The 20,090-nt window shown below is 36.4% G+C and overlaps 1 protein-coding gene and 1 long non-coding RNA gene across 2 annotated transcripts; both read right to left on the minus strand.

The window, feature by feature from the left end:
* Window positions 1-5,017: 5,017 nt before the first annotated feature.
* On the minus strand, window positions 5,018-6,954 carry LOC147862400 (zinc-finger homeodomain protein 2-like). The gene is made up of 4 exons (XM_087321452.1): window positions 6,932-6,954; window positions 6,633-6,710; window positions 5,508-6,550; window positions 5,018-5,341 (listed from the first exon to the last, which is right to left on the minus strand). Exons 3-4 carry the CDS (start codon window positions 6,419-6,421, stop codon window positions 5,248-5,250), a joined length of 1,008 nt encoding a protein of 335 aa, XP_087177578.1. The 5' UTR covers window positions 6,422-6,550; window positions 6,633-6,710; window positions 6,932-6,954; the 3' UTR covers window positions 5,018-5,247.
* A 9,927-nt stretch (window positions 6,955-16,881) lies between these two features.
* Window positions 16,882-19,476, minus strand: LOC147862401 (uncharacterized). Its single transcript, XR_015529893.1, has 2 exons — window positions 19,198-19,476; window positions 16,882-17,107 (listed from the first exon to the last, which is right to left on the minus strand). It is a non-coding gene; the product is annotated as an uncharacterized LOC147862401 (long non-coding RNA).
* Window positions 19,477-20,090: the final 614 nt, after the last annotated feature.

The raw sequence follows: 20,090 nt of genomic DNA on the forward strand, positions 1-20,090 counted from the left end.
AAGATGTGTCAACTAAGGGATGGGCTCATAGATAATCAATGTCAATCTCATTTGTTTTTCCAAGCATTACATCCTACTTATGCTCGATCTAATGTGGTGCATGTGACGCAAGGGGATGAATTGATAGTGGATCCTACTACCATAATTGACATATGTGTTCATAACTTTAAGGAGTTGATTGGCCCACAATTGTTAATGACAAATGAGGTGAGTAGAGCACGTCATGAGTTTTATGATGTGGTTGGATGTATTGTGCATGAACTCATTAGTCACGAATTGGATACAGATTTCACAGAGGATGAGGTGGACACGGTTTTAAGGCATCTTCCTAGTGGTAAGAGCCCTGGTTGGGATGGCTTCACAAATGAAGTTTTTAAGCGATATTCGAACATTTTAAAGGGGTTCTTAACTTTGATGTTTCAAAATTCTTGGGATTCTAGTTGTATGCCTCAAGCTTGGAAGGTTGGTCTAATTAAATTAGTTCGAAAGGAGGCATCTCCCAAGTCATTTAATCAATGGAGACCTATTTCTTTGATTGGGGGGTTATATAAGATATTTACAAAGGTCTTGGCAAATAGATTACAAAAGTATTTACCAAAGTTGATACATCCTGCCCAATATGGTTTTATTGCAGGTAGGAATATATTGCATAATGTGTTGAATGTTCAAATGGCCATGGATTATGCTCAAAACACTCATCAAGAATTGATTATGGTGCAATTAGATTTGGAGAAAGCTTATGATCCTGTTAATTGGTCCTTTGTTTCTGGGTTAATGCATACAATGGGCTTGGACCTCGCATGACTCGTCTCATATTTTTATTAGGACAATGCGGTGTCTCGAGTAATGCTTAATGGAGGAGTTATATCAGATATTGTCCTTACAAGATTCGTTCGTCTAGGATGCCCACTTAGCCCATTGTTGTTTCCTATTGTTACTCATCCCTTGTTAGTGATGCTATCAAGGCTTGCAACAAATGGTGACATTGTGGGTCTACACCTTCCATTTGGAGGGCAACTAGTAGCACAAGCTTTGGATGATGATTCTTTCATGTTTCTACAAGCCTCATGAGAGAATCTTGAGAAGGGGATGCTTGTATGGAACCAATTTGCATTGGCTTCCGGATTACATATTAATTGGAGGAAGTCTAGTCTCATATCATGTACTGAAAGAGATTTGAAATATTTAGGATGGCAAGGATCCATAGTGAAGAAAGACTCTATTTTTCGACACTTGGGCTATCCATTAGGAATGAATGTTACAAATGGTCAATTGATTGAATGGATGTCTAGTAAGTTGAAGGATAAGTTCATGTATTGGAGGTCACAATCTTGGCCATTTCATGTACGCTTGAAGGTTGCACAATGTACGCTTGAAGGTTGCCCATGATATTATATTACTTGCCATTGTTGTCGTGGACAAAGAAGGCTTCACATCTATTTTGCAACCTCTTTGATATTAGTTGTGGAAGAAGAGGGATAAGATGGGAATCACTTGGGTTGCGTGGAATCATCTAGCAACCCCTAAGCGCTTGGGGGGAGCTAGAATATTAAACTTATCTATGCATATGATGGCTCGTAGATTTTCATTATTACAAGACATGTGTTCAAACTCGCAACCATGGATATCTATTGTTCAATATTTCATTGAGAACAAGGGTTTAACACATGGGAGGACAACAATTAAGGCTTCATGGTGGCAATTACTGAATGGATGTATTTGGCTTAGGATCTCGGCCTCTTCATGTGTTCAACTGTTGGTTAACTCATGGCAAGAAGCACTCTTGTTATGTGTATGGAAACCATCATCTAGTCTCAATTTAATCATTTATTTTGTTTAGGGGTCAAAGAGGTGGGAGATGTAGTTGAGGCTCCATCTCAAAGAATTTTGGAGTTTGTTGAAGCGCAACAATTATTACACATCCCGCCTAATTATGGGTTTATTTGGCATCAACTACAAAATATTGCATTGATGCAAGGTCCCGTACCTCTACAAATAGGAGAACAACCGTTGATTGATTGGTGTTTACGAGGTCAAACATCGTTGTTACAAGTGACCACTAATATTTTGTATCATTGCTCTATTGAGTCTCTTAGATGGTTATCATCTAAGGCCGAAGAAGAATGGAAAATACACAAATCTGATCATGGGTGGTGGCAAATCTTACAACGTAGTTGGCATTCTAAAATTGCCACTTGTAGTAAAGGTCTTCATTTGGAGAGTTTTAATTGGAGGATTGCCTTTGGGATTAGCTCTAAAGTGTCGTGGACTAGCAACGAGCAATTGCTTCTTTTGCGATGTTCAAATGGAAGATAGTACTCATCGATTTATACAATGTCTGATTGCTTGTTAGCTTTGGACTTACATTTCTCAAATTTGGCAAGTTTTATCACGGTGTTATTTGACACCTAAACAATGGGCGTTTGCACAATTTACACAGGTTGACCCAAATTTAGAGATGGAGATCGTTTTTCTATTTCTGAGATATTGGGGATTGCATCATAATTGGAACATGTGCAATGCTTTTGTATTCAATGGTAGACATGGAATGAAAGCATATCTACGAAAGTTGAAGGGAATACTAATGTGACAATTTTCTTTATTGGAGCAAGTGGAGATTCTTTCCTTATTGGAGTGTTTGTCTTGCCTATTGGCAATTCAACATGTTCCAGTACCCATGTAATGTAGTTAGTGGGTAACCATACTCCATTGTCACACTCATTGTAAGTAGTGTTTTTTACACTCGTTTATTAATATAATTGTGTGTTTTCACCAGAGAGAGAGAGAGAGAGAGAGAGAGAGAGAGAGAGAGAGAGAGTAAATATGACCTATAAGACCAAAAATAACATTTCAAGTTATACATGTGAAAGTAAGTAGTGACTCTCAATGTTCAAGAACTTTACCAATGAATGTTGCAATCGAGAAAGCACATTGTGGTTGTGAGATCAATTCGTGCAAGGTTTAGGCTTGGTCGAAGATGTGTTGCAAGCATGATCAAAGGGAGAGCATTATATCAAATGTGATACTTAGATCCTCGAACTTGTTTAGGGAAAATTGTGCATAGTCGACCACTCTCATCACTTGTGCCCCAACGTCCCGTCTCACATTGCAATGAATGTGAGCTAAGTCGCATGGAAGCAATGGTTCGAATGGCAAACAATGGAATGGGCTCTAAACATGTATTCATGTGTATTGTTTCCCCGTTCGGCATAGAAAAAGGCTCTAATCTTGGAATATAGGAAAAAAACAAGACCTTCACTAGACAATTTGTCGTAGCATTTTATTTCACTAGACATTATTGAAGATGTATAACCTCTTAACTCTTCAAGTACTCGTGTAGCTCGTTAATGATACCATCACGTTGAAGGTTGTAGAATATTTATTAAATAATTTTGGCTTTCAAATTAGGAAAGAAAGACAAATGGATTTTATCTCATATTTGTACAATTGTCCAATAAATTCATAATGCAGCCATAAATAGTGAAGGTAGAAGAAAACATGCAACTTTCTTAAGTCTTAGATAATTACAATATTCAGCCTAGGGTTGGCAAGCTTTCCATTAGTTGAACAGCACAAAACACATTGGAATATTTATTTCTCTGTGATAAATGGCATCGAAAATTAAGGTAGTTAAAATTTTACAATTAACATTTTGCTATACCTAGTCTAATTCTCAGTTTGTTTGCCGGGATACACAAAATCAATCCCTGGCCCTCCTAATATTGAAGAGATGAATGCTAAAGATTTTTTGGAATCTCCAATCATTGAGGTTAGAATTGTCATATCTCTCAACAAACAAGTCTCTTAAAATATAGAAACTTTGACACGTTGAATACCTGATTAATCACATTAAATATCAATATTTTTCTAGATATTTTGAGAAGAAAAAAATATAGATATCATGATACATCAAATATTCTTTGCTCGTAAAACTACAGAAAATAAATAAAATTTGTGAAATCTAATGTCTTAGAAATTACTTGAACGCCCCACATGAACAAGTAAAACAGTTGAAAGTCAAATATGAACACATTAGTAATTGAAAGCTTCTCTATAGATTAAGGAAACATTTCACATGGTTATCGGCCAAAGCCAATATGATTCATCAAGATCAGTAACTTTGGGTCACAACAAATACATATTGACAGAATGCAAAATGCTTAAACTATGCCCAAGATGCTAGCAGTCACAAGTTGGTGTATGAATGGACTGAATCTAGCATTAACGCTACATTATGCAACAGGTTATCGGCCAAAGCCAATATGGGCCATAACAAATACACATTGAGTCACACCAACACAGAATGCAAAATGCTTAAACTTTGCTCGAGATGCTAGCAGTCACAAATTGGTGTATGAATGGACTGAATCTAGCACTAAGGCTACATTATGCAACAGGTTTATCACAGCATTAAGAAATTGATGATGGCACAACGATTCGACCTGCCAACCAGAAAGAGTATGCAACTCTTCCTAATAGGAGCATTCAGTTGAGCATCCACACGTTTCTCTTTCAAGAAGGCATTGTGCCCAATACAGATTTGATCAAAAGTAGCAACAAAAGTAATCTTATCATGGTCCCCCTTCCCTTGCATGTATATCTTCATTACTTTCAAGATCACTGTTCATAATCCAAATTGAGGAGAAGATACAAATTCCCGTTCTATTCTATACATAAGTAAATAAAAGCCATTTTATGATGCAACGATGATTGTTGAGGTATTTGCAATTCGTATCTTGTGTTACTATGACACAGATTGTCCAACGCTAAGTTGAATGCACAGCACTTGAGATCATGTAGCTTTGGGCCTGCTCTGCCACTCTGATCTTTGCATAAACTAAATAATCCCTTTCTATATAGATAGATACACATACATGCACGTATCTATGTTATAAATTTACACATATACATGCGTGTATGCATACACGCACACACAACAAAGATCATATTTACAGATGAAGCTGATGAAAATTGTCGTGACAACCAAAGAAAAGAAAGCCACATCTTCAATCCCATCTTCATGTAAACACACAATTTCCATTGCACCAAATCCTGAGGTTAGAAAGTTAATATTCGGCACAACCCACAGAAGGTTTTCCCTGACTGCCAGCAATTTTGCCGCACATGTTATCATTAAATCAGCTCGAAAAAGAAAAACTAAAGCAAGAAAATACATATTTCCGGACAGGATCCCAATTCCCCACCACGCTTCATCCAGCCAAGGAATAAATGCCCGGTAAATTGGTATCAGTAGTTAGAAGGGCTATCACAGTTCTTTCCAACGAGATCATACTCTGGACTGTCATAATTCCTTCCAGAAAGCTCTGACCCACCACCACCTCTGCATGGTGTAAAGGAAAAGATGACATTGATGAGATTTCAACAATCCACACCCATAACACACATCAAAGAAAATGTAGGTACGCTCAATGGCTATCAATCTAACCTAGAAATAATCGACAAATTATGAATCAAGAAAGACAGGAATAAGAAACAAATGAACTTACATCTTTTTGCTTGACATATGTTTATTGTTGTGCATCCACACCTTGAAAACATTCCTTTGCACACCCACATCATCACAAAAACCTTGCACAGCATCCTCATCAGGTTTTGAGATCCTCCATCCAATAGTGTCTGCAAATCGCTGCATCCTCTCCTTTTGGTCGGCCGTGAACTTTGTGCGAAACCGCTTCTTCTTGGATGAAGCTGATGAACTGGGACGAGCATTATGCATGGGTGGCTCATCATAATCATCATCTTCTTCTTCCTCTTCTTCTTGTTCTTCCTCTTCAAATTGGGCAAGTGGCATGATCAATTGTGCATGTGGGGAGATATCTGCTGAAGAGGGGAGTTGATGGTGGGATTTGGTCTTCTCACGAACAACTGGGCTTAAAGGCCGAAGCAGAGGTTGGGGAAGAGCATAGGACCCGGATCTTAAGGTGGTGGCCCCGCAGCGGCAAGTTATTTCACCAGTGGGTCCAACGAATTCCCGCCGATGGAAGTTGCGATGACAGGAACATGCGGCACACTTTAGTGCTTCTGGAGTGCCTTCCTTTCCACTGGGTAGAAACTCCCCACAACCATCCACGGCATGGCCGCCCAAGCATGCAGCATGATTCTTCTGGCATTCACGGAAACGGATTTGTGGCGGTGCCAGCTGCCGCCGGATCTTGGTTTCCTCACCCAAATGTTGACCACGGATTGACTGACTATGATTGTGATTATGGCTATGGTTGTGATGATTATGTTTATGATGTTGATGCCACATGGAAGTCTTGAATGTGGTTTCGGGACTTCCATCCCGGGATGAGATGGCTGACCCGGTCCCCCCACCCCCACCGTTTGAAACTTGCAAAGATCCATACTGACCATTTGAAAACCGGTGAAGCCCATCTCTTTCCATGGATGAAATGCTCATATCGTACGGGTAGTTTAGTTCATCAAAACAAGAGCTCAGTCCCTAATTTGCTGTCCGAAAATTCTCTGCTTCCTTTTCCCTCTGATTCTATGTTCTCCTACAGCTCTCCCTGGATATGTTAATAAATCCCTGCAGGAGAAGGACACAGATATAAAGACCCGTATAGGTAGCTTGGTCTATCCAGTGATACCCTCACAAGAGGAAAAGATACCTTCGCAGTTTGGTCTATCCAGTGATTTCCCTCATTTTCATTGCAAAATCTTAAATTATGAAGAGCAGAGGAAATGCCCTAAACAAAAGGTAGAGACCATAAAAAGACGCTTCAGAAAAAAAAAAAGCCCATATCGACAAATTCAGCGAGGCAGATAAGGCAAAAAATGTTTTTAAAACGGAACAAAGAGAAACCTAGCCCTAAAACCCCTGCTCCTGCACAGAAACAGAGGAAGGAGACGGAAAGAAAACAGAGCAGCTTTAGAGATTTGAATGCGGCGAAACAGAGAAGGAACTTACCCGAAACGAAGACAGCGCAGCGCGAACGAGAGACAAAGAGAGAAAGGGGGCGGGTGGGAAGAGATAGATCTGGCTCCTTCTGCTTCCTGCGGGAGGAATGAGAGGTGATTAGGGCAGAGATTAGAGTTAGCCGGAGCGATGATTAGAGTTAACCCTGGGGGGGTGGGACATGTGCTGCTTGCTGCTTAACCACACCTGTAATTAGCGCGCAGTAAGAAGTATGTATGTATGTATGTAGTAATCGTGTAGTAGTCACTCACATGTCTCCTCTCTTCATCATTTCGGGGGTGGGGATGGGGGTGGGGGTGGGGGTTCCTTTATTTTTAATTAACTCTGTGTGTGTGTTGCTTGCTTGCTTGCTTGCTATACGCATAGGCTACACATACTTAATCATATATTGGATGTGATTAATCATACTTCTCAGCTGTAATTAATCATGCTTAATCTGCTATGACTATGTGTAATTAGCTTAGAGCCTAAGGTCCTTCGAACATACCTAAGGATCATTGTTGTAGGCTTTCTTGTCTATCTCGCACATGAATCATACATATCATGAGATTCGATTCGCTAGAAAACCTTCATTCTCATTTTTGAAGAAGAAATTGTTGGGTTCCTTTTCGCTTCATATCCTCTCCCAATAGCCCTCCTACCTACATAGGCCATTTCGACACGAAGTGTAGCTTTTTTAGCACGCTCTTTTGGATTCACATTCATCCATCATCAATCGTCTAGAACGTGGAGACGAAAATGAAACTAAATTTTCTTCGTGAAACCCACCTGCGCTACCCACACTGACTAGGATTTGACAATGGTAATCTCACAAAATGCCTCCATGTGCCAACCATAAATAAACAAAACAATTTCATCAATAAGGCAAATGAGTACTAGGGACATTTTATTGTCGATGTTGAACATGCAAAGCAACCTCTACACAAACTGCATATGGTTAAACCTTAAAAGTCATTCAACCAAACAAAGCCTTAACCTTGTCGTGATAACATAAATGACGGGGTTTATCTCTCATTCATAGACTTACATACATGACCTAAATAACTCATCATAATTATAACTTTATGTAAATACTTATTGTATGCTTGCTTTTATGCCTCTTAAATCTATTGGTTAACATGTATAATTTGATCAGAAGAAGGCTAGAGTTGTATATATCATATGTAAACATAAGGGTGGGAACTCTATATTCCCAAGTGTAGTAACCTCATGCCTTAATAATGTTATCCAAACAAATTGGTACAAATGTTGAAGCACTTTCATCATGTTTTATCCATAAGATCACACACAAATATTTGACATGTTTATACATGATGAATTCATGAAGACAAACTATCTCGCATTGCCATTGAAAAACGTTATTCATCGATTCTTAAAAGGGTGAAAGGATGTTATCCAAAAGAAATATTCGAATGAAGAATCTATTGTGGTCATAGATGTAATAGGCTTCAAGAGAACTATTTTCAAGTTGTTATGTGAAAATCTCGCTAAATGTGGAGCAGAGCCTAAAAATACTCATTGAAATTGTGCAAATCATGGGACCGGGATACAATTAGAGCTTGTGCAGAGATATGACTCCCAAATGCTAGTAAGTAGAAGAAGAATACTTTGCTCAAAGAATATGCAAAATGAAGGATATAACAAATGTTAAATGTTGAATAATAGTCAAACAATAGTACGGCCAACAATGTTCCCTCAAGCTTTTATCATAAAGACAAGTTTTTACATGCATGTACCCATAAAGCTAGTCATACAGTAGGATGACACCCCCTTTTCATGTTATTTCAAGTTTCAACATCAACAATTTTCATACCTATGCAATTTAGTGTAGATTTCTGCATCCTTCAATAATAATGTGGTAAAGTTTGTCAAAGTTCAAGAAAATAGTGGTTTGAAATATGTTTAACAGAAGTCAATACAAATGCAATTTATAATTGCAACTTGCCACTAGTGAGTAGGAGAATCATAAGAATCACATTGTTCTAGTTTATACTTGAATGGTAGTTTATTGATTGACAAAATAGTTGTAAGTAATTCACTAAAAGTATATGTAAACATTGACACTCATGGTAAATTCTAAAGCAATGATATATTAATATTTGTAATTCAAACCACAAATTTATCCATATAGCTCATTTACTGGAATTTCATTTGCTTAATTTTTTACAATCATATTTAAACTTTTACTCCAACCACTTGACGATTACTTGTATGTTATGATCTAGATTAGACTAAAAAGATGGTTTCGTATCACAACCTCCATTATTGGACAAGATTGAAAGTAGTTATGCAACATTTGAGACCCATTGTGACATTAAAACACATTGATACCATATGTTTTCCAAATTATTAAGAATTATAAAATGGACTTCATAATTGCCCACATTCTCTAAATTTCGCAAATAGTTTGGCTTAGTGGTTAAGGCATTTGACTCGAAATCAAATGGGTTCGCCCTAGCAGGTTCAAATCTTGCAGCTATCGTTTTGTATTTTATTTGATCTTTGATGATTGGGTAAACACCCTATTTTGTGGTAAACCAATTGTCTCATGGGCCAATTTGGACCTTAAAAGACGTTAATATATCTAGGGACATACCCTTCATAATTCCTTCATTTTTGTTGTTGTTCTTCTTCCAATAAGTATTAGGCATGTCACTCCAATATATTACCTCTACAACTTAGAGGATCTATTGTAATTCGTGAAAAACACTTCACCCAATACGTTGGAATAAAACATAAAAGTTCTCAAAAAAAGCTCATAAAATTTTCCTTTCGATAAGACACCTATTAATTCTCTACACATTTGATGTAAATTGATGTATACATACAATATCTACGTAATATGTATTTGTATCCAAAGCAACCACAAGTTGACTTGTGTATAAGCTTGCATAGAAGTCGAATTTCAAATTGCCTCGAGTTTATAGTATATTGGAAAATGTGTTACATCATCGATGCCAAAAGAAAAGTGGAATTCATGATGGATTATAATATACTTTACATCTATGGAAAGTAGTAGCCTCTTCTCAGTAGTTTTGGTTGTCAATGGTCTTCCATATTTTAGAGGACATTTATGTTGTAGAGAACAAGAGTACAATTGAGGTGAGATGTCACACGGGGTTTTGGGATTGGTCAACATGACCAATCTTACCTTCTTGTTGTTTATCTCTAGTTAAATGTCCATTAATTTTCATTTCTTGAACAAGCAAACAAGATACAGAATATACATAGTTGTGGTCTAATAGACCACTTTGGTGGTGTTTTTGGAGACCGTAAAAACCCTTCGTCTTCTTGTTCTTGTTCTTCTTATACATACGGTACTAGTGAGAAACATAAAACCTCTTTTTTTATTTTTAAACTATCAAATATGTCACTTTTGAGAAAAATAAGAACATGTTCAATTTTGTGTATACATAAAAGAGCTAGTCCAAAGGCCTACGACACATTGCAACAAAACATATGTTATGCACACGTACATGTAACTAGTGCCATGCTAAGGAACATCATCTTGAAACAAATAGCCAAAAGTGCATTAAGACAAGTTACAATGAAGTGATATCGCAATATTGTTGGGAAATAACAAATTGACGATGGCAACGTAAAATTAAAAAGTTGGTATAAATAATATTATCTTCATATGAAGCATGGTTATCAGTACTAAATATTTTACAAGTACACGTTTAAACTTTAATCCGTATTATTACTAGTTCAATCATATTATGTTGATCTCATCCAAGACATCTAAATACTATGTATTGATATTGAAACCATGGTTGTGTTAATGAGTATGATCTTTTCGTAGTTTGGTGCTTTCTTTAATATCGTATGGAAGTCAAGATGATGGGATATATTTACCAATATTATTTCTTTTGTATCGAATTTACTTGTTGCAATATGATGGTGAGAGGTGTCGTGTACGTATCTTCTATTGTTTTGCCAAGTGATGACATAGTTGTCAGGGGTGTAATTATCAACATTGGTCAATATACTCCATATTTTGTTACATACTCTTTAGCAAGGGTTTAAGAACCTTTCCCCCATGGACGAGATTGTGCAGGCCACCATAAACATATTTGTTTGAAATGCCAAAATGTAAGATATACTGTGTTTGTGAAACCTATAGTTGAGCTAAAACATGTGATGGTCAAGCCACAAACATGAATTATTCCCTAATCTAGAAAGAGACACTTGACAATTGACTTGTATGATTGCAAGTGATGCATGCACTAGTAAATACATATTGGGTAGCTAATGAAGTAAAGATCATGCATCAAGAGCAAAGTTGATAACCTTACACATGTGTCCAAGTTTGATGTACAATGAAAAAAATACAACTAGATTTTTGGACCACTTTTGAGAAATATTTGATCGTAGTACATTACTTGTGCCATCTTCAGCATTGCTTGTGAAAGAAAGACAAAAATACTAGTATTGATCTCGATATTGAGCTGCTTCTCCAAGAGGAGCAAACTATTAACTTTTCTATATTTCCAATTACAAGTGGGACAACCACATGTAGTGGAAAACATGTGTAAAGCCAACAAGCCTATACTTGCAAATAGGATAAATCATAAAATGTCATGTCACATACTAGATAAGAAGAATTTCAATGTGAATAAAGTGGATGATAATTGTAAGTTTTATGGAAACGTAAACATTTTGCAAAAGGATTGTGGGAAGAAACTTGTGGAATGAGATCTTGTATTATCGTCTAAAGTAAAGGTGAAGTGAACATACATGTTAAAACTTAAGATGTAAGTGTTGTAGATGATAATGATGATGAAAGATGTTCCACATTTTCCTTACAAATGTGACAAGGCACAAATTATGGTGGTTGTGCACAAATTACTAATGCTCAAATATTGTAGCAAAGGGATGACATCTATAAATTGCGACATACGTCATAGCCATGTGGGGGATAGATAATTATTGTATCATTGAAGCAAACCCCCATGTAGGGTTTTCTTCAAGTGGTACCTTAGGTCTTGAACACATATCAATCTTGAAAGTTGATTTCCTAGAGCCTCTTGCTTGATTGATGATTGAGATGCCTTCCGTTTGTATGTTGGGTGGGTATCAAACTAAGAATTTGAGACATGTCTTGCCTAGAGGAGTAACAACAAAAGGAAGATAAGCACCATTGCCTTGGATATACTTATTACAAATAAGTTGTTGGTAATAATGCTAGAAACACTACATTAGGGCATTATTAGTCCTTTTGGAATTTAGGGGGCGTAAGACATAGCTCACTTTATCATTCAAGTTAGAGCACAAAGATTTATTGGAATTTTAGCATTGTGTAAAGAGTGTCGTGGATGTCAAATGTGTCAATTTTGAGAAAACATAATGCACACTTCATTGTAAAATATTTTAAAGTTTTATTAGATGCATTGCTACAATGCTATCGTCTTTTCTCTTTGTATTAAAGAGTATTGTTGAAAGTGTGTAAATTCAAATGTTATTGAGCCATTTTTTAGGAGCATATCCTTAATGTGTGTGATCTCAACTAAATTGGAAAACTATTATGCAGAAGCAAACACAAGTTATGAACGATTCTCAACTCAATTTAGAAATCATTTGTATAATGAGCGATGCTACCGATTTGAACCCATGCTTTTTTATCTTGCAAAAGATAAATTTCACCATGATATTTCTATGTCTCCATTTCCACCACAAATGATTGGGTATAACTCAAGGATTTTGTTGGTACCATGGTTTATGAGCGAAGAGGTGTTGTATTAAGGTGGAGTCAAGGATCTTTCAAGAAACTATAAGAGAATATATGCTTTTAGTAGTTGCGCACTAAAATTCAGCTCGAAGTGGCTCTAATCAAATTGATATACCATTGGAAGACATTTGAAAGACATTGTTTGATTTCCTCCAAGTTTATTAGTGACTTCTAAACTAGGATGCCAAATTCCACGGTCTGTTTTTAGAGGCACCTTAATCAACCAATGTAATAAGACAAACTCCTCAAGAGAAGATTATTCTAGTGTCTTTCAATTTGTAGAATTTGTAATAAAGAGACTATTACCAAATTCTTTTGAATCTAAACCCAAATTTCAGCACTACAAGCTCTACTAGGAGGTTGCTTTGTATGGGACACAATATGAAATAGGTATACAACGGTTTAACACTACCATAAGAAACTTAAGTCATAATGCATGAGAACTTTGAACAAAAAACCATCTCCATTAGCTTTATCGAGTCATAGTAGGCCGTTGAGGATCATTTTGAATTTCCGATTCATCCTCATGCATGAAAACATTAAAGCCACCTTGATCTCAACAATTTTTCAACCCTCTTCAAACGTCCATCCTAGAATTGATCTCCTAACAAAAACATCTTGAACCAACAAGCTCTTGTTCTTCCAATTCACCCCTATCATGCTAAATGTATATTGTATGGCTAGTTACGCAAATACCAAAGCTTATATATTTTGTGTACCTTGTGTGTTCTCTTAACATGTCATTCGTACTTCTAAGTGTCATGAAGATAACATTAGGTTAGATCATACATAATATTCATTTATCCTTTCGTAGACCTATGGTTAACACCTATGAACAAATGTAAAACATTATAAAATATGATAAATAATTTAGTGCTTGAGTGAATTTGTAACATTCTAAAGTTGGCAAATAAAGAAAACAAATCAAAGTTAGGGTTCAAATGGCATCATATACATCCTTAGAAAAAGTTTATGAAATAATTAAATAAATTTCTTGCTACCTTCAATTGTACACAAACCAATTTAAGAAGAGATTTAAAACTAGAAAGTAACATGTTCTTTGTTGTGAATACTTAATAACAATTTCTTTGTTGTGACATGTAATGTTTTGGCTTATTTTGTAAAAGAACCAAAGAAATACATACCAACATAACACTAAAACATATAAATTCTTTCAATCATGGAAAAAGTATGTAACTATATTTTCGTAATAGGAGGAAACAATCTAAATCGATCTAGACAACATGTTTTTCTCATTAGTATATTTGCTAAAGACGTCAACTATGTTAAAAATCTCTACACATCTAAGCTAGCTAGAAAGATATTAAACCTTAGTGCATTCGCCCACAATTGTCATCTAAGTGTGTTTGATCTTGTGTAACACTTCTTACTTGATACATCTTCGGGCCTTGAATGAACGTAAAAGTCGATGGATTCAATATTGTCATTATGAACGTAAAAGTTGATGGATTCAACTTCCAACTACGTATGCATTATAATACTTGGGCTCTGATTCAATAACTCGGAATTTTTTGAAGAGATATGGATGATGGTGGTTTGTTTATCGGTCAAGCACATTTGGACCAGGTGTTGTAAGTTTGTTTTTCAACAGCAAAAGATCCCTAACGGTGAGGTGTTGTTAAATATCTTGTTCAAGCTGGTATCTTGGTTACGGGGATTCTGATGCAACTGAAAGAGCTCGGTCAAAGTTCCTATTGAAATGGGGTAGTTCTCCTATGGTGGGCAGATCATCATCAGGGCCTAAATGGAACTACCAAGCACCCTGATGGTTGTTTCCCCCAATGGCTTCCATCAGTGCCCATGTGTTGTAACTATGTATAGAGATGGTACAAATTACTAGGTTATAGGACTTGTGGATACTTTTGTTGTAAATGAGGTGGGGACTATGTCCACTTTGGTGAGAAGGCCTGAGTGAGGGTTGTTGAATTTTTGGTGGTCTATGATGTAATTATTTGCTAACTAATGCGAAGTAGTGTTTTTTTTGGGAAAAAAAAAAGTCGCTATGAACGTAAAAGTTGATGGATTCAACTTCCAACTACATATGCATTATAATACTTGGTCTACAAACATCACTAATGACATATAAAGTGCACGTGCAAAACCCTCGAGTAGTTCTAGAAATATACATTCTTGAAGGAAAAACATCATGTTTAGTCATAATATTGAAGTATGTGAGTATTGTATGTTCTAAGATTTATTACAACCACCATAATTTCTAGCACATGTTCTTGCCGTGATTCAACAAGCGTAAAACACAGAGAAGTGATATGTCTTCCAAATATGCATGCATGCATGTATCTCTCTATACACAACAATAATCACTATACAAAGATACAAATCCTTAGAAGAGTATGTGTTATTAACATGCCATTTATGGTGTTTTTTTTATCTCCTTGATTGATTGTGGCAATTTCCTAGACCCCCAAGTGGAAGTAAAATATCTTCTTCTTCTTTTGTATCATGATGCATGCCCATTTGTGATTATTTTGTATACATGTGTAAGTATCCGCCACCGGGGTGAATGAAGGTTGTTGAAGCAAAGTTATGATGGAGAAGATGATATGATGAGACGAGAGGAAAAAGGGCAATTCCCCAAAGCTCCACTACAAATAAATAGATTGCACTTCAATACATACACTAATAGTGTCACCTAATGTGTGTGTGTGTGTTGCTATTGCGTGAACTTCATTCAAGAATTCCTTGGGTATGGTTTACTCTAAACTAGCCCTCCCCAAGCTCCATTCTCAATTTTGAGATCATGCTATGAGTAGTGAGGAAGATGATTGCCCTTCTCATTTGCAAACAGTAATTGTTGCCAGACTCCATCTCTTAAATAATTTGTCGTTTCTTCCTTACTCCTTGCATCCATTGAATTGGTAGGGATTATGTCCTTTACTTTAGCCACATACTTAAGGATCCTCATCAGATCCTCAATTTCAATGGGTATCACCACCATCTTAAGGAGCATCACAAAGTGTGGTGTAGTTTCCTTCACAACAATGTGGCATCATATGAATATCTTTTATACCTTCCCTAGGTCATTCCATCTAGGGAGGTTGTGCTTCCTCCCCAAACTTCCAGTCTATGTAAAAAGACTCAAAATTATTGATGTGTTGAAACATTTATCTAAAGGACACACATGGAGTAACACCTAATATCTTAATGAAATAAATGTTTAGCAACTACTAATGTTCGAACTTTGAAGCATTGCGATTTGTTCCTTAATAATAAGAATGTCAAAGATGTGAAAAAAATGGAATACCAAGGGGGATAACCTACATAAAATAATGGAAACAACCATAGTAACTCATTTTCCTTATGTAAGGTGAACATTGACGAGACATGATAGGGATTGAGATATTGAGTTAAGATTCCAATGACGTAGTAACCTCTTGCATTTCAAGGGACATTCTAGGAAGACACACTTCGACACTTAAGTAAGATCACCAAATACACTTGCAACTCTATCATCTCGATTCCCAATTGAATAGAACCCAACTCTATTGTCCCAATCGAATAGCCTCTTGCCACTTGGATTGTAATGGAGAAATAGAAGTTGGGTAAAAAACACTTTTTGGGACTCCAAATCATCAAAACCACTTGCTAATACCGTCTTGTTGAGGAATTGCTTCAACAAAACCAAAGCAACTCATTCTCATAAATAAGAACCTCAAATATGCACAAAATATGGGGTTTATGAGGATGAGAAAGAAATGTTCACAAAGACACATGTTGAGATAGAGATAATCAGAAACACTTGCCGGTCACACAACCTTATAGATTCAGTTTCCTGCATTAGCAACTGTTTAAGTACATGCAAAATAAAAGGTGTGCTTGGAGAGGCTCAATCAAGGTCCCAATGGAGGTAGTACCTACCTTCTTACCACTTACCAACATCCAAAGTGCATGGAGGGCTTCATACAGCCTTCAGCCTGGCTATGTGGAGAATCTAAGCTTTTTATGGGAGTGTACCTTTTGTATGAATAATCAACCAAATTTAAAAGAAAAGTGAATCACGCTAACAAAATCAAGCATCAAAATTTAAAAAATTCTGCTTAACATTAAAATTTGGTTTAGCTGATTGTCTAAAGCTATTGCGTGCAATACACATATATATATCTAGACATGCTTCGCCAGACCTGCGCTCCGCAGGGTTCCGGCTATATGTTACATAAAACCACTCACACTTGGAAAAGTAAATAATTATTGAGTGACATTACCAACACTTCAAATTCAGAAAAGTTACAACCAGATTTCCTGTTCCACAATAGTGTCAAAAGAGTAATACAGAAAACGAATATAAGAATGGAGATCCAAAAATATCCAAAACTAGATTAAGAAATCCCAAATTGGATTCATAGGACTTGCAAAAACAGCCAATCCTAGTACACATTTGCAATTTTGCGATAGATAAATACCTGCATCAAACATTTTGTTATCAGTTTCACCTCACTAATGAAAGTAAACTAAGCAGACAATTTAGTAGGTACACATTTAGTAGTTAAAGTAATTACTGTCAATAGTCTCATTGTTACATACCTAGACATATGGATGGATGCTAGTCAGGCCCTTAATTGGCAAGGTTTCACATGAAACTTTGCAATCAATCATGAAGTTTCAAAATTCAAAACAGAACTGCAGTTCATTCTAATTACTCTACATTATCTGTAGATAATCAGTATTTTATGTATATTTTGTTAAGTTCCAAATCCACAGATTTTATTCACTATTTTTTACAGTATTAACTGCTGCATTAACTGGTACATTCAGATTACCTTGTTTCATTGTAGACAATGTGCAAGCAAATATTGTACAGTTCAGAGTTTTGCCTATCTACTAGTATTATGATGCACATCAAAATATGCCGATGTACCAGCCGTGCAATATCAACTAAGGCAAAATCTGTCTCAAAGTATCTAAGATAATCTCTGAAGAGAAAATTAAAAAGACAAGAAGGTCCCAGCCTTTTGGTACACATTAAAAGAAAAATCTTACACAAAGTCCTATTAGGGGTACATATTTTTATAGCTACTAGGTAGTATGTGTTGATAGATTTCACCATGGAATAATAGAACCCTAAGCAGTATGTGGGATGGAAACATGCCTTCAATGGCCATGATATATTAGCACAGTTCTGATCCACGTTTAATATACATTTTGAAGGAGCGTCCTTATGCATGCATATTTAAGTTAACCTCATAACACTAATAAAAAGAGGGGGAAAGGTGGAGGTGTTAAAAGGTAAAATGGAATATAGTTGGAGTGGATCAGATATTACACATTTTGTTAGACCATGAAGTTTCAAAAGAAATATGGTACCTCAAATTTTCCTAATTATTCTAGAGTACCTACAGAAAAGTATAATATTTGCAGCATAGATCCAGATATTGAGTATCAAAGTATATTTGTAATTAGAATTTAGGAGTTTGGATATTAAAATATATGCAGCACAGAGGTCCCAGAAGTCTGCAATTCTGTCAATTCACTCGTGCTAACAGCATCTCAATCCCTCCCATAATTGATCGTGAGATTAGAAATAAAGAGGGATGTTGTTAACTCCCTCTATAGTTCAGGTATGGTTTGAGTTTTAAGAACCCATTGCGCAGTGTACAAAAGAAAAATGCAAGGGTCTCTCTTTCAATTCACCGAATCTAAAAACATAGTCATAACTCTTTACTTCTTGGAGTTCATTCACTGAAGTTGTCTGAGATGAGATCTTTTAGGACAACCAGTTGTGCATAAAGCTAGCCATAAATCCAGCTCACAGAAAAAGTACCACTCTACATCTAAATTATCAGGTCAACTAAAGTTCACATCAATATGGGTGTGGAATCTAAACAATGTAAGTGTCCTTTGTGATTGGATTCCTTTCTTCTAATGTAAAGATTCTGGAACATTAAGTTAACCAAAGTTTACATTAAGGGGGTGCTGGAGTCAACACAATGTAAACATACACTGTTATAACTAGATTCCCTATTTTTTTTTATCAACATAAATTCAGCATTTAAATTGAGGAGGAAGTATGGAAATCAACATAAGGCAAATTAATGTCGTTATTTCTCATTTTCAAATAAGTGCTCCTCAAATAAACTCTTTTATGACCTTTAAAATCAACTAATTATCACATCTATGTCTTCTCAAATAAATATGTTTCACATCTATGCCTTATTAAATCAGCTCATTTTCACACCTCTGTCTTCCCAAATCAACTTCTTTTCACGTCTATTTACTCTCAGATAGACTAAGCTAAATCTTATCTCCATCTCAGGACCATGATCTCAACTACAATCATATTCGTTTCTCGAGTTTCTTCTTCAACTATGACCAATATTTTATCTAAACCATGGCAGACGATTGTCTTCATAAATTCTGACACACATTTTTCTTCTTCTTCAAGTATAGGGTTCAGCATCTCATTCATCCAATAAGTTTTTCCCGATTCATAACGTCTATGAAACAGAGAAAAGAATGGAATAAGAAAAAAACCAGGAAAAGAGAGGAGAAGTACCGTGAAACAGAAGAAAGAAACGTTTACTTTCTTCTTTAGATCAAAATCTTGGAGACGAAGAAGGCCATGAAACATAAAAACACGAGGATGAAGAGGTAGTCGAGCAACTGAAAGACAAAGGGAGACATTGCGTTCTTCTCGATCTGTCCCGCCATAGCCCTTTCCGAAGCAGACACGGAGAGCTTTCTTCGTAGGTCGTTTTGAGAAGAAAATACATACATAATATATAATACAGTTGCCAAACCGCCCTCGGTGGGAAATCTGTCTTCTCGCAATACCACAAATTTTGTGGTTCCAACTTCCGGGAGAAAGCTTTTGCGTTTGCTTTCGCTCCGGAGAACATCCAATTATCATTTGGCCTCACAAACAAAAAGGTATGGGATGGTGTTTACAAGGGCCGCGATACAACCTCAATACAATGCGTTTGTTTATAGCGGCGAGGCCGTATATGAATAATGAATGAATGGGCTACAAGCCCTCTCTCATGGGTTGTACGATTTGTTATTATGCAATCCATCGGAATTACCAACGGATGAAGCCCGTCCCCCCCCCCCCCTTCCCCCAAAACCAAATTGTACAGTTGGTTGCATAGATTGTACAGTCGATTGCACAAAGAATGTTAGATGGGTCATGGATGACTCACGTAGGGAGTAAGAAAACAACATTCTCAAAGCTTTCCTGTCTTCATCAAGAGCTTACCCATCATGTTGATGGTTGGTTGGTCCATGTTCAAGTAATTGAGGAATAAAAACACACGCACTAAAAATGTAGATTGCATAGGACCCCTTTTTTAGAGTGTATGGGGGCATTCATCTCGTCTTAATCTTGACCATTCTCCATTAATTAGACAAGTGTTTTCTTGTTTATACCATTCAAAGATTGCTCAGTACTGT

This window comes from Azolla caroliniana, unplaced genomic scaffold (assembly GCF_043228905.1).
Source record: "Azolla caroliniana isolate FFs.n. ecotype wild unplaced genomic scaffold, voAzoCaro1.0.p SCAF_6, whole genome shotgun sequence".
NCBI lineage: Eukaryota > Viridiplantae > Streptophyta > Polypodiopsida > Salviniales > Salviniaceae > Azolla > Azolla caroliniana.